The sequence below is a fragment of the Alosa sapidissima genome, chromosome 7 (genome assembly GCF_018492685.1).
Source record: "Alosa sapidissima isolate fAloSap1 chromosome 7, fAloSap1.pri, whole genome shotgun sequence".
In the NCBI taxonomy this organism is placed as follows: domain Eukaryota; kingdom Metazoa; phylum Chordata; class Actinopteri; order Clupeiformes; family Clupeidae; genus Alosa; species Alosa sapidissima.
Window position 1 is genome coordinate 33,150,504 of NC_055963.1, and position 14,733 is coordinate 33,165,236.

At 44.0% G+C, this 14,733-nt stretch overlaps 1 protein-coding gene across 4 annotated transcripts in view; it reads left to right on the plus strand.

The window, feature by feature from the left end:
- The window catches only part of LOC121713153 (IQ motif and SEC7 domain-containing protein 1-like), a 114,584-nt gene that overhangs the window by 19,751 nt on the left and 80,100 nt on the right, over nt 1–14,733 (plus strand). For 2 of the 4 annotated variants that reach the window (XM_042097527.1, XM_042097534.1), the window contains exons 3-4: nt 2,982–3,089; nt 13,010–13,231. In XM_042097527.1, the coding sequence (XP_041953461.1) occupies nt 2,982–3,089; nt 13,010–13,231 (330 nt within the window). The remainder of the gene's footprint in view (nt 1–2,981; nt 3,090–13,009; nt 13,232–14,733) is intronic. The other 2 variants (XM_042097528.1, XM_042097529.1) reach the window with 2 other exon arrangements.

The following is a 14,733-nucleotide window of genomic DNA, read 5'->3' on the forward strand; positions in this document are numbered from 1 at the left end:
AACACTTACAGTTTTCCACAATTGTTAAAACACATTTTTTTTAAAACTTCCACCCTTTTCTCCATTCTCAAACTACATTCACAGAATGTTTGACAGTTCTTGCAAAATAAAACACTCGCCTCAAAAGTTTTACTTGTCAAAGTACCGATCCAGTGTATGATTGAAGTATTCCCTTCATTTTTTTGAGCAGTATACAAATGGTTGCCTCAGTGGAAAGCTGGCCACAGCACCGATTGGGTGATGTGTTGTGTCATGAAGATGGTGTGTGTGTGTGTGTGTGTGTGTGTGTGTGTGTGTGTGTGTGTGTGTGTGTGTGTGTGTGTGTGTGTGTGTGTGTGTGTGTGTGTGTGTGTTGATGTGTGTTTTCAAAGATCACACTTGTTTTAAGACCAGGCTATATGTTAGTATTGGCTCTTGAAAAGAAGATGTTGTAATCTGAGCAGAAATCATGAAATCTCAAGCAAAATAATCATGTAGTCTAACAGTTGGACACTCCCAGTCTTTCGGATTCTTTGCCGTACAGTACTTGCGTGTTGTCTGTCTTGCTTGTGATGGGGCCATTCATGAAGACCCATGTTGTCTGTGTGCATTAGACATGTGACAAGTGCATCTGACTTACAAATCCACACAAACCCTCCACTCATGCCAGTAATGTCGTTTGTGTATAGACCAGTACATACCTTTGAGTTCTGTACATGCGTGCACTTAAACTTGGCCTCTGAAGAACACTGCTTGACTGTGTCCTTGAGAAGAAGACTTGTGTTTGCATCTCTTGCTTTCACAGTAAGCCCACAGGAATAGAAAAGAGTAGTACAGACAGACCAAGGATGCGTTTTGAGCACACAATTTTGAGGAATGTATGTCATTTTATATGTATGTTTTAAAACAAATCGTAAACTTGGTCATGAACTGATAAATACTGAAGAAATGCTTCATCGTGCCACATGAGTGGATTGAATTCCTCTTCCATATATGGCATGTAGAAAACCTTGCTGTGGTTTTAATGTCCACTGTTTCTTTTTTTGTCTTGTGAGTATTGATTCATTTCTATAGCATTCCGTTTAAATGTAGCCTGTGCTGTAGTTTTAGATTTAGTTCTTATACTCTATACTGTAGTGGTCCATACAGTGGACAATATCCTAATCATGAAAAGCAGACATAGAGCAATGCAGCATTTCAGCTCTGTTTCTTTTAAACTGTGCTTAATGACCAATCTGTGATAATATAATACAATCTAATGTATATTTTAATACTGCATGTGCAGATGTTTGGAGGCATGATAGGAGGCATTTTCAGAATATGGAGCCGTAATAGGCTAATCATTCTTGTTCTAGAATTGACAGATAATTAATGAGGAGTCTGCAATGAATTTGCAGAAACCACATGCCGGATGCATTTGAAGTTTGATGTCTGGCTTTGTTTCAGATGTCAATTTTAAGGCCTCATTGCTGAAAACTGATGATGTTCAGTAAAATATCCTGGTGGTCTTTGTGCTGCTGTAGAAATGCATTACAACTTCACTGCATTGGAAATATATTAGATAAATAAATCAATGTGTAATTTTACAATCTTCACTTTTTAAAGTTTCATTTTTGCTCTTGTACAGAAAAATGGATTTGAAGCTTTTAAACCTGCATATTTATGGCCTCTAACAGCAACCAGGATTTATCAATGGAGAGACACATCATTGAGTGCTTTTCTCTTATCCTTTCTCTCTTCCTCCCTCTCCCCTCACGCTCACTCTCTTTCTCTCAGGAGAGAAATATGGCTTCTAAGCCATTGGCCCCACTTTGCCCGTCACTAACACTGTCATGAGACAGAGCGAGGACATGTTTGATTTGAGGGCTCCTGGGTTCATGTTTATCCCCACACCCCAACCTTCCCACATCTGACAGGCAGTGTCAGGACTCAATGGGAAAACCTCAATTACCCCCCCCCCCAATTACTCATTCTGATACACCAATTAGGCTCCCACAGGACACGCTCACCATGTCTTTATAGGCGTCGTTCGTATTTGGCCTCGGGGTGCGTGTGCGTGTGCGTGTGCGTGTGCGTGTGTGTGTGTGTGTGTGTGTGTGTGTGTGTGTGTGTGTGGAGGCGTTGGGGGCAGATATACGGGTGTGCAGGGGGAGGGTAAGTGTTAAAGGGTAGATGTGTGTGTGTGTGTGTGTGTGTTTCGAGCCAGGTGTATTGACGGGGGGGGGGGGGGATTTTACACCTCCCTCGTTACCTGTCAGCTCAGTGTAAAAGGGCTCAACCCCACAACCCCTCTCTCATCCATCTCGCTGCTGGCGTCAGGTGCTGAGCTACCGCTGCTGCTGCTCCTGCTCCTGCCCTCATTTCTTTTATCCCTTCATCCATCTCTCTCTCTCTCTCTCTCTCTCTCTCTCTCTCTCTCTCTCTCTCTGCCTGCCTGCCTCGCTCTGCCCCTTTCTCACTCTTCACACCCCATTTGTTTTTGCATGGATGTGTCTGGCAAAAGGCCTGGACCTGCAGACGCCATTTTGGTAGCTATGGCTGGAACACCTACCATGATGGATAGCAGGTTGTGGGTGGCTGTTGTTTTAGCCAGAGAAAAATGGCTGAAGGAAGTTTAAAATGGCAATGTGATAATGTTTTGCCATGATGAACATGATTTGTTGCTACCAAACTAGATTAGCTTTGAAATGTCTCTGTATAAATTGACACTGCTGAAAAATGGTACAACTATGTCGTATAATATGTCTATTGTGTATGCTTATGTATGACCAATAATGAATATAGTTTAAAAAATAATATGTGTAATGGACAAAAATATAAGAATTTGTGTTTATAATTCGCAACATCACATGTTGATTCAGAACGCTTCATTTGCCATTAGAGAAGTGGTTATTCAACAGCCCAGTCCTGCACTATTTAACAGGAAGGCTTCAGAATGATGCCAAGGCTGTTGAATATAAATGTGTTTTTTTCCCTCTGCTATGTTTCTTTTCTCCCTGAAGAAGACACGCATCTCTTCCCCTGGAAGCCATTGAAAGCCCAGGCAGTCTCATATCACCAGTGTGCAGAAGACCCTTCCCATGTCGCCAGTGGAAGTCCGCTTCTTTTGGGTACAGTGAAACACTTTTCTATTCCTCTTCTAAAACCATCATTGTCAGTGAATCAAGTAGCATCTTGTGTTTGTGAGATGTGGTTGTCAGGAGGGCCCACTTTTCACAGCTACGGATGAGAGACTCGTATAGATTATCTAATTTTCATTTTACTTTTAAATGAACACATTGTACTGATGTTGGTTTTCTCAAACAGAAGCAAAAAAAAAAACTTGGTTGTTTGCTGTGTTCATATTCTTGGGTTTGTCCCAAACATCCTGAATTCTCACGGCGGCCATTTTGATCTCCTCTATAAACTCGTTGAGCGGCTTACATTTTCACTCCCCACTCCTATTCAATTACCCGCTCTCCTCCAATGCGATTTGGCACCAATATTACATCTGTGAGCGGCTCTCATTTTATAAGAGGCAGAAGCATTCTTCAGCCGAGTGTCGAGGCAAACAGCTGGGACGGAGTAAAAGCACAGACAACACAACCGGCTACAATGGGCTGTAGGCTTCACAAGGTTTGCCCCAAGATGGCATCGCCGCCTTGTGATCTCCTCCATGCTTTGCCCACACTAATTTGGAGTTCAAATTGAAATTAGCCTAGTTGCTTCATTTTTAAGCAGGGCAAAGACTATTTTAAGCCCAAACAAATCTGCAAATGAAAATTTTGTTGTTTGTTGAGCAGCAGGCCTGTCATGCTCTAAAATATTGTGCTGTGTTTTGATTAAAAAGAGGTTCCAAGATTTGTTTTAATTCTCTGTAGTTATGTAGAAAGATGTGTGCATAATAAAGCTATGACACAGACAGCCTGTAGTTTTGCAGTAGGGACAAAATGTCATTGTTAATTTGACTTTGTTGTGTCTTATAATAGTGAGTTGTCATTTTCTGCCTATTTGTTATTCACACAGACATGCTAATTATGCTAATGCTCTGTTCCTGACTGCTGACATGGCACAAATTCGTATTAACACTTTAAGACGTGTAGTTTTTATATGAAATGCATCATTATGCACACATTGGTGATCCAATACATCATCTTTACAGTATATTATGTATTTTGTCTATTACCCATAATGCTCTGTCAGTATGAGCAATGTGTTCTCAGTTGTATGTGGAACTTTCACTTGAACTTAAGGGTACTGTATGAAACAACAGAGTGTCTGGAACCAAATTCTGGTCATTTCACATATGTAGAAAGTTCAGGAACTGCATGTTTAGATACTGCATGTTCTGTCTGAACCATGTTCAGCTGCAGGTGTAGAGCGGTCATGTTGCAGTTATTCATGTTGTTGTCAATGGTTCAACCGCATTTTATGATTACTCAGCCATACCGTATACCGTACACCACAAGTTCAGGAAAAAAAACACACAGACGTAGCCTCACCAACCAAACTGCATCACTGATGATAAAAAGCCTGTCCTTTCAGTGTGGTTCATGCATACATTTCCCCTCGGGGATTAATAAAGTATTTATCTATCTATCTATCTATCTATCTATCTATCTATGTATCTATCTAAGCTTAAAACTATATAGATTTTTTTTTCTCCCCTCCCCTGTCTTTCAGTTGTGCATATGAGAAGATGTACTGTATATTACATTCTGTAGGCTCATGTAATGTAGTCAAAAGATTATATTTTTGGTGTTTTTTTTTTGTATCAAGTTGAACACGTTCTGTCAATATTGTTTCGGTTTAATGGAAGCTATAGAAAATAGCCTCTGACTTGACTGTAGTCTTGGCTGGCATTTTTATGACTGCTTCATATTAACATTTCAGAGATAATTAGCATAATTGTGGGTTTTAAAATGGGGAAGTCTTTCAAGCCAAACAGAAAGGCTTTGGTCTTTGGTGAGTTCTCTTTTTTAATCTTCCTCTTCTTCTTTCGACGTGCTCTCTTCTATGATGACCTCAGGCGAGCGGGAGGGGAGCGGGAGGGGAGCGGGAGGCGAGCGGGAGGGGAGCGGGAGGCGAGCGGGAGGGGAGCGGTGCTCTGGCTTTGTTGTAGTAATGAGTGGAAGTGGGGCGGTGTGGCAGCGACACAACTGGGTCACCGTACTGCGGCGCGTTCCTCTCACCGTGGCAACCGATGCCGTGAACGTGTGTGATATTTATATGCAACTCTGCCGTTCTGGAGCAGACTTCTCCCAAACACCTTATGTGGTGGCAACAGCATTAGTTAGCCAAGAGCTGAGCCACACGGAGGAACAGAGGAAGAGGTAAAGGAAGAGCACAGCGCAGTCCCTCTCTCTCTCCATCTCTCTTGCTCTCTCTCTCTCTCTCTCTCTCTCCCTCTCTTTCTCTCTTCCATTCTGTCTCTCTCTTGGTCTCTCTCTCTCTCTCTCTCTCTCTCTCTCTCTCTCTCTCTCTCACTCTCCTCTTCACTCTTTCACTCTCGTTGAGGTTGCCCAGAGCGAGGTTGGGACAGTGCCCAGGTCCTCAGCACCAGTGGCCTGGGGAGGTGGTGGACGGAGGAGGGAGGGTGCCTATCGCTCTCCCCCACTAGGGCGCGAGTCATAATGGCATGGGTCGATCGCTGCGGCTGTGGTGCGGGTCAGAGGTCATAATGCGTGCATAATGTAGCTGGCAGTGGGGTCTCTGTCGAGAGGTGAGGAGGTGAAATTGCAGGTCCAGCTCCGCCATAATTTTCTTGTCGGGAGGAAGATTGATACCATAAATAAGTCTTCAATCAAAACAGAGAGAGAAGGAACCAGAGGGGGAGAGAGAGAGAGGGTGTGTATACTGTGTATTTATTCTTTCTTATAGTTAGAGAGTAAGTGGTATTGGGGAGACTGTGCTGGGCTGTGTGCTTTAGTGATTATTGATTTGAGAGAGTGGTTTCTCAGGGAGTCTGAGAGTTATGTCTCCTCTCCCTCTTGAGACTGCTACAAAGACACGCAGGCAATGGAACGGAGCGTGAACAGTGCAAAGCCTCGGAGCCACAGTGATTGCAACCGCCGCTGTAACATGGAGAGGACAACACCCACATGTGAGGCGGTGGCAGAGTGATTGCATTCTGGGACATAAGAATGAAAGCACTGTGTATCGACTATGTGAAGAAAGGCCTGCAGGGAGGCTGTGATGATCAGACCGTATATACCGTACAGTATGTGTGTGTGGGATGCACTGATTGCATGTATGGATCCCTGATGGAGGGGCCATATGTAGAAAATATAGCAAAGTCATGGAAGAGTGATGGCATCCAGGGATGGATGAAAGGACAGTGACACAGTGATTGCATACGGCAACGGGACTGATGCATCTGCAGAACAGGGAATCTGAAAAGACAATATATCTATGTTAAACCTATGAACGTCCCTGCCTCTGCATTTAAGCACTAAATTGTAATGGTTTACAGTACAGTATACCTCAGACTGGCTCGTTTCTGTAGCACTTTTAAGCTCCAGTGAAGCAATTCAATTAAACCTGACCAGATATGAAAATGCCAGTTTACAGCCAGTTTTTATTTACACCAGGGCCGGGGGGATAAGTGGGGTTGTCAAATTGCCTTTATCCGAGGAGGAAACACAGGCAAACAGTGATCTGAAGCAGCTTGTTAAAGGAGCAATCTACTTCCAAGGTCTGTGTGTGTGTGTGTGTGTGTGTGTGTGTGTGTCTTTGTGTGTGTGTATATAATCTCAGGGGACAGGCTTTTGATTAATCTTCCAGAAGGCTCCTTGACACATTTTGTTGCACCACATACAGCTGCAACAGTACAAGGCAATCTGGACCACTGGACTTGGCTCCAGACTTGAGGTGAGAGAAGGGTCCTGTAGTGACCCAATAGGACTGGTTCCTTCAGCACTCTGTATGTGTATGTGTATGTGTATGTGTGTGTGTGTGTGTGTGTGTGTGTGTGTGTGTGTGTGTGTGTGTGGGCCTGGGGAATACACCATCAGTTCCGCTTTTGTCTCTGAGACTAACAGGAGGTGAGAGGCAGGAGTTCCAGTGGATGGGTAGATCCAGACACATGTGTGTGAGAGTAAGGGTGTGTGAATCTCTGTGTGTTGTGCTCTCTCTCTCTCTCTCTCTCTCTCTCCCTCTCTCTGTATATCTTTCTTTGTGTGTGCCTCTCGCTCTCGCTCTCTCTCTCTCTCTCTCTCTCTCTCTCTCTCTCTCTCTCTCTCTCTCTCTATTGCTCTCTCTCTCTCTCGTGTGAGTGTGTGTGTTTAGGATGTTCCTCCCCTCTCTGCGTTCTGCAGGGCACCACTGCCCAAAGCAGGGATCCAAAAAAAAAAGCAGTATTATTTTTGACCATCCCCTACAGACACAAAAAGACTATCCCTTACGTAACCAACAAGGACAGCAAGCCCCATCAGGCCATCGAACATTACTTACACGTCTAACAACAGTCTGCTCTCTTGTTGTCTCCCCCACAAACCTACCACTCGCTACTCTCCTAATAACCTGCAAAAGCCCTGTATAAAAATGTCCAATTGATTTTTCTTACCCTTTTTATTTTGTTTTGTGTGCCCCCCCTGCTTTCTTGGACTTGCGTAACTGGGGCATGGTGTTCTGATGCAGCTCTTTGCCAGACGACCCCGGATTGACTAGGCTCTTTCAGCCCGCCATGGGCAAAGTGACAGAGTGCGTGCCGGGTAGTAGCGGGGAAGGGACAAGAAAGAACAGCCGGGATTGAACTGATTTATGCTCACTTTAGGATCTCCGCCGCTGCCCTGCTTCAAAGCATGAGGCTCAGCCAACCTGAAGCTCTTACCTACAGTAGTGTGTGTGTGTGTGTGTGTGTGTGTTTTGTGTGCTTTGCTAGGGAAGTATCAGTGCTCATGAAGGCTACTTAAAATCTTTTCAAGGAAAAATTATTTTATATACTGTATGACTCACCGTACTGTACCAATGTGTAAAGCCAGTACTTCATAAAAGCTTGTGTTATGATCGACTCTATTGAAAGTCCCAACCTCTTGGTTTCTGCTCTGATGCTGTTAGTGTTGTAGTGTTATAAAGACTCGTATGGGTTAAGCCAACGTGATGTACTACCATATGATGTGATCTTATTTTCACTCCAGCAATGTGCACTGTCTGTCCTCTCCCTGTTATTCTCCATAGGCATTATGTGTCACTCTCTCAAGTTAATTCAATATGTGTCTATATGTTTGTAGTTCTGAAACCCTTTCTGTGTTTGTGCCTGCATTTGTGTGTGTGTGTGTGTGTGTGTGTGTGTGTGTCAGAGCACAAGAGCTCTTTGCTGGTCTCACAGAGGAAGGGAGGTAGAGGATGGGGGAAAAAGATGGAGAGTGGGAGAGATTGTGCAAGAGAGGCAAGGGAAAGAGAGAGACAAGAAGACAAAGGGGAGATATAGATAGAGAGAGAGGGGGGGGAGAAGACAAAATGAGAAGCAAGAGAGCTAGATAAGGTTGGGGAAAATGAGAAGTTTAGAAACAGAGAGAGAGAGAGAAGTAATGTACAGTATGAAATGTATGTTTAAATGTTCTGCTTTGACATTGCAAAGATATTTGTCATGCTAATAAAGCTCACTTGAATTGAATTGAATTGAACTGAATTAAATTGAAAGAGAGAAATGGCCTAGAGCTCTCTCTCTCTATCTCTCTCTCTCTCTCTCTCTCTCTCATATGTGGTAGCAGACACTGCCACCAGGCTGTTATTTGTCAAGCCCGCCCTCCAAGGCTGCTTTAGCATTTAGCGTTTATCCTCACCAAGGAGAGTGTGTGTGTGTGTGTGTGTGTGTGTGTGTGTGTGTGTGTGTGTGTGTGTGTGTGTGTGTGTGTGTGTGTGTGTGTGTGTGTGTGTGTGTGTGTTCTCTCACAGAACTCATGATGAAAAAATGATGATTGTCCTCTGGCGGGTCAGATAACTGAATCATACTGCTGAGCACAAAGTTGAAATATATTAAGGAACATTAACAAATAGAGCCGTGTGTGTGTGTGTGTGCGAGCATGTGCGTGCAACATAACTTGTTTTAAGTTGAAAACTACTTTGCTAATTTCAACCTCAATCATTTCACAATTGTCATGCCGAAAGAGGAGGAACTAAATGTTCTATAGGAACAATTAGTTCCATTGGAGGATGTTATTCTTCTGAGCTGCCTTGAGTCATCCCTCATGCTCATAGTGTCCCATGGCACATCATCAGACACACATATACACACACACACACACACACACAGAGGCATTGCCTTAAGTGCCTAGGAACCAGAGCACTGATGCACCTTTAATGACATATACTGCCGATGTGTTTTTTTATGGAGCCTGGACAGGAGAGGATTACTAAGGTACCACATCAGGACTGACGTCTAAGAGCGTTCCCCCATGGGTACCTGTATGTGTGAGGAACCCCCACTCACACACGTACAGTACACCTGTGTTCACACACACTCACACTCTCAGACACTCAGACACCTCTCCCCATGCCACTGTAATGAGGATGGCTGGCTGAATAAGCGCGTCCTGATTAACTGTCAGTGAAAAGGCGGTGGTGGTGGCAGATGGCATTTCAAGCTGCTGTCAAGTAAATAGAAGTCCCGGCTAAATGGGAAGCGAGAACTCTATCAGCATGTGTGCAGGAAACTAGTTTGTTTGTTAGGGACTGCGTGGCTTCGACTGTGTCATAAATCATGGCACGCCGCCCTCCCCTGCTCTGCACACCGTGCTCTCATTTGTGCTGTGCCAACTCAGCTCAGAGTCCAGCTTCCTATACACGCCGCAGATCAGCATGCAAACAGCGCGGCGCCTCATTCACTCCCCATCGATCGCACTCCAGTGCTCCAGACGGACACCCACAGTAGCATATCACACACACACGCACACACACACACACACACACACATACAGCACAAACCCCCCCCCACACACACACACACGCACATGCACTCACACAGATCTCACCCTCACACCCCTGCTATATCTTATTTTCTCTCATACAACAAAAGATGCAATCAGTAACCAAGACTAATCTCTGGATCAGCTTCATGCCATCACAGTCTCTCTATCTGGGAGAGCGTACCTCCGTCTCAGTTTAATTCTAGGACAGTATCTATCTGACGGCTGGCGCTTTCATATGCCTTCATATCTGTGCCGTGCTCTCCGGGAGATAACAGAGGGGTGCATGTGCACCTCCATGGACTGGCTGTCCCCTTAGCACCACTGCTCAGGCAGGGCCCAAGAGAGGGTGGGAGAGAGGGAGGGAGGGAGGGAGAGAGGGAGGGAGGGAAGGGGAGAGAGAAGATGGATGCCCCGAGTGGAGAGGAGCGCGTGGCCGTTTCTCACGGAAATGAAATTGGGCTGCGCTCCCGGTAGTTCGTCTCCTATCATAAAAGCGATATATGTGTTGGTCGTTAGCCCCTGGCTTTGGGATTTTAATCAGAGGAGGAGTGTGTGTGTGTGTGTGTGTGTGTGTGTGTGTGTGTGTGTGGAGACGTGATAAAGTAATTAACCAAAAAAGTTTGCCTTTGAAATATTGATGGCCGTTATTTGATGAGGAGGAAACCTGCTGGTGTTTTTAATCTTTAATGGAGAGAAGCCTGCTGAGTCCAGATCACGATGGCAGAAAGTGTGTGTGTGTTGTGATTTCAGAGTAAAGGTCACACTAATCAACTGGCCTTTTGATCCGAAATGACACCAGACTTTCTCCCCTTTTTTCAGGAATAGCACTGCAAATCAGTCAGCCATTTGACACACTGACAATGGCTGAGAGTCTGGAAAGGGTAGCTTCAGCCTTGCTCTGCCCCTCTACCTCTCACATTGATTGGTCTAAAGGTTATTCTTGGAGCTAGTCATCAGCCAGCAACCATAGAACAATTTCAGCAGTAGAGATTGATAGAACTGGAATGTCAGTGTAAAATGTTGATTCTCTTGTCAGTGATCTTGTCTTCATAAGTGCCTTCATATTGATCTGTCAAATCTGTAAAACTAAATGTCTGTGAAGGAATCGCGTGCCCTAGAATGGAAGGAGACAGCTTTTTAGTTGTTGGACCACACTGGCTATTGCCCATCATCACCTAGGTGACCGCTATAATGTTCTTTTTCAAGGTCCCTCTGGCAAGCAGACAGGTCTTATTGAACCTTTGGGCTCCAAAGAAACGATTTGACCTTGCTAAAGCTGCTAGAAGAGTTAGAGCATCTTGGAAAACCGTTGGGGGACCCTAAAGGAAGGAAATGTCGATTCTTTAAGATTTTGTAGTTTGTCCTTGAGCGTTTTCCTCCTCTGCTCCTAGTGAATCGTGCAGTGCCTCAGAGCACTTTGGAGGTCATTTTGGGGTGCAGGAGAGGCTCTCAGAAAAATATTTCCACATTTCCACGGCTTTTCTCTCGGCTTGTGTCAAAGCTGTCTCATGTGGCATTGAGCTCAAGCGCACAAAGAGACCATTTCATTTCATTTCAGCCCTGCTCTCCTGCATCAAGGTTATACTGATGGGAAATATATCTTTTATTTGTGTGAATGAGTGGGGTGTGTATACGGGTATGCTTTTGTGTGTGTGTCTGCCCCTTTATTTATGTCTTTGTGTGTGTATGTACAGTATGTCTGTCTTTGTGTGTGTGTGTTGTTTCTGATTCTGTATGTGCCTGTGTGTGTGTGTGTGTGTGTGTGGTTGTCTGTGTGTGTGTGTGTGAGGACCCACACCGCAGCTTTGAATGTCTTGAGACCTTGGATCCGGTCTTCTTATGAATTCTTTGTGCATCTGTTTTCCTCCACCGCTTCACACCAATGTCTGAGGCTGTATGCTGCATAGTCAGTCTACTTCACACCCTCTGTGGGATTCTTCCCTTTGTCACTAATGATCTTTTTTCATATTGTAATATGGCTGCATTGGAACCAATCACAGGCACTATTTTTTTTCACCAGTAGGCAGTCAGTATATTGGTGATGAATGGATAGATTTGCCAGCTATTAAAACACCATTGCAGCATATTATGTAAACAGATGCCTGCAGATAAGAGCAGCGGCATTGTAACAATTACATTACTAACAGAAGTAGATAAGAGTTGAGTTACAAAACAAAATGACACATGGCTGATATTCTAATGTGTGATTATGTTAATCATGTGGAGTCAAACATGTGTGTGTTATCATCATAAACTTTACTTCCTCCCGTGTCTTTCTGCCAGTCGTTTTGTTTTCTCCATCAGTCAGGTGAAATCTACTGCTTTTCCTGCACTGCCCCCTGGTGCTTATTGTTTGAACAGCACCTTTTTTGTATCTACAGCCAGGCTCCTCACCACAAATATCGACCTGCATTCATTTGGTATGAAAAAAGCAAACCTTTAGGCTATAAAGCATCTTTTCCATTAACTATTAATCTGCGTAAAAATAAAATGAAACTTTTAAAACTAGGTACCCAAATTATGTTCTGTCAGCTGGTGTCCAATCTATCAAATACAAGACCAAAGGGGAGAGCACTAGCAGCTCCAGACTATGGTGGTTTATGGTATTTGAAAGGTCACGGACAGATGGGATGGCTCATTATAATGCCATGTGTGCTGTTAATTAATACCCGGCGCCCCTCACAGGCAACACTTACCTACTGTAAGTGTGACATTAGCACTGATATTAGCACAGTCTAGATTAATCTGGCCTCGTCTAGATTAATCTGTCTTTTATCTGCTGATTTAAAAACAGCAGGCTTCATTTGGATTCATTCTCTGGTGTGTGTGTGTGTGTGTGTCTGTGTGCTAGTGGGGTGCTTTTGGTAGTGCTTCAGAAAGGTGCCCAGCAGTCCGTAGATCACAGTCAATTAATTTTCATCACAACTCTATTTATTTATTCTGACTTGTCACAGTAGGTGGCATTTCAGACTTGCCTTGAAGAATCTAAGAGTCATGAGGCTAACAAACAAGCAAACACACTAAGACAGAGTGTCACTGATGACATTGATAATGAAGAACTCCCCTGCTGAGGCTGACATGTTGAAACAGAGTAAAGACACCAGTCTCTGTCACTCTTCATTTGTGACTCCTCTGTCCAGAAGTCAGACACCATGGATACAACTTCCAGGTGTGACCGACCTGCACAGCTCCGTGACAAGCCCTGCGGTGCTGGACGCCCAGGCAGACGGTTTCTACTGCAGGGCGCAGACATGGCCCGCGCCCTCTACCCTCTCAGAACCGCCTGCCCAGCTGGACCCTCTCGGACACTTGAAACGGAAGGAGCTTTTGACTGCAGAACCTCATGAAACATTCATCCCGGGGTAATGAGACGCATGCACCACTACAGAGAGAGAGAGAGAGAGGTGTGCTGCAGCCTGATAATTGAGAGTTTGTGTACTTGCAGAGGGTGTGTTAGAACACTGCAATGAAAAATATAATACAGAAAATATAATACAGACATGTTATAAAGATAGATAGAAGTTGTTAGATTGTTGTGTGAATATTACAGAATGTTTTAGAGAATAATAGAATGTAAAAGAGAGATTGAACATTATAACAACACAAAGAGAGTGTATTAGCCTTTACAATGAGCCAGGTAAATAGAAATATGCATATTTGAGGAAAATTGATATCTGTCTGCATTATCATTTTCAAATCATAATCATTAAGGTTTTGTGTCCACACTAGAACACTATAACGCCATATAAGGGTTTGTTTGTGGTGTCTGGAACACTAAATTGTATCAGTATCATGGCAACTGCACGTCATCGTATCTGAAACTTTCCGTTTTCACTGTACACACTATAACGTGAACCCAGAGCTTTCAAATGTATGCATTTTTTTGTATAGTTTTCGGTGTCAAAATTAGTATTTTTAAGGGTACACTATGCAGGTTTAGGTATTTTTGCCGACTGTAGAGCTCCCTCTGGAGTTGCGATATATTTATATCTTACTCTGCTGTTGTAAATAGCAAACCTCGTTACTTATCTCCCCTGTACACAATGAAAATGCTTTTGTTGTGGAGGTGAAGGATTAACAACAGATTAACAACAGGCAAAAACTATCTCCAAAGAACTATATCTACTGACAAGGTAATGTTTCACGACTCTCACAAAATTTGTCGGGCCGCCGTTCTTGAAGTTGCATGGCTGGTTTTCTCAGTAGCAACTCGCTACGTCTATGCTGTATAGCTATGCTAAGTGAACGATTCGCCTATTACAAGTTTGTTCATCATCAAATTGGCTTCGTAAAGGTGAAAATTGCATAGTGTACCTTTACTGTGAACGGAAGGGCTAAACAGAGAAATAATTTGCATATTCATATTTACCAGCTTTAATGTGGACAGGGCCTGACTTAGAGACATTGTAAGAACGTTAGCGGGAACCTTTATTGCCAAGGGTGCCAGCATTAATGTCAGAACACATCATGCTCCTACAGATGCCTCATGGCTTGTTTGGTGTTCCTCTCTCTTTCTCACTCTCTCTTTCTGTTTCAATCTTTCAATCAATCTTAAGATGTGAGGAACCATCACAGGGATGCAGTGATCTAGGCATCATAGGCTATGCAACGGATGCCTTGTGTTGTTCTGTCAAAGTGGCCTGTTGTTATTGAGTGCCCGGCTGTGGCCTTTGGCTCTGTGGAGCGCTGGGGGAGCGGACAGGGCAGCAGAGCAGCAGAGCCCTGGCCCTGCCCTTCTCTTGCCCCTGCCCTGCCACTCAATACCAAGTCATTTCCTCTCGAAGGGAGATGAAGATGTTTCCACATACAGAGAGAGAAGGGGGTGTTTTTTTAAAGAGTCCAGTCTTATTGCTTCAGTGCCTTC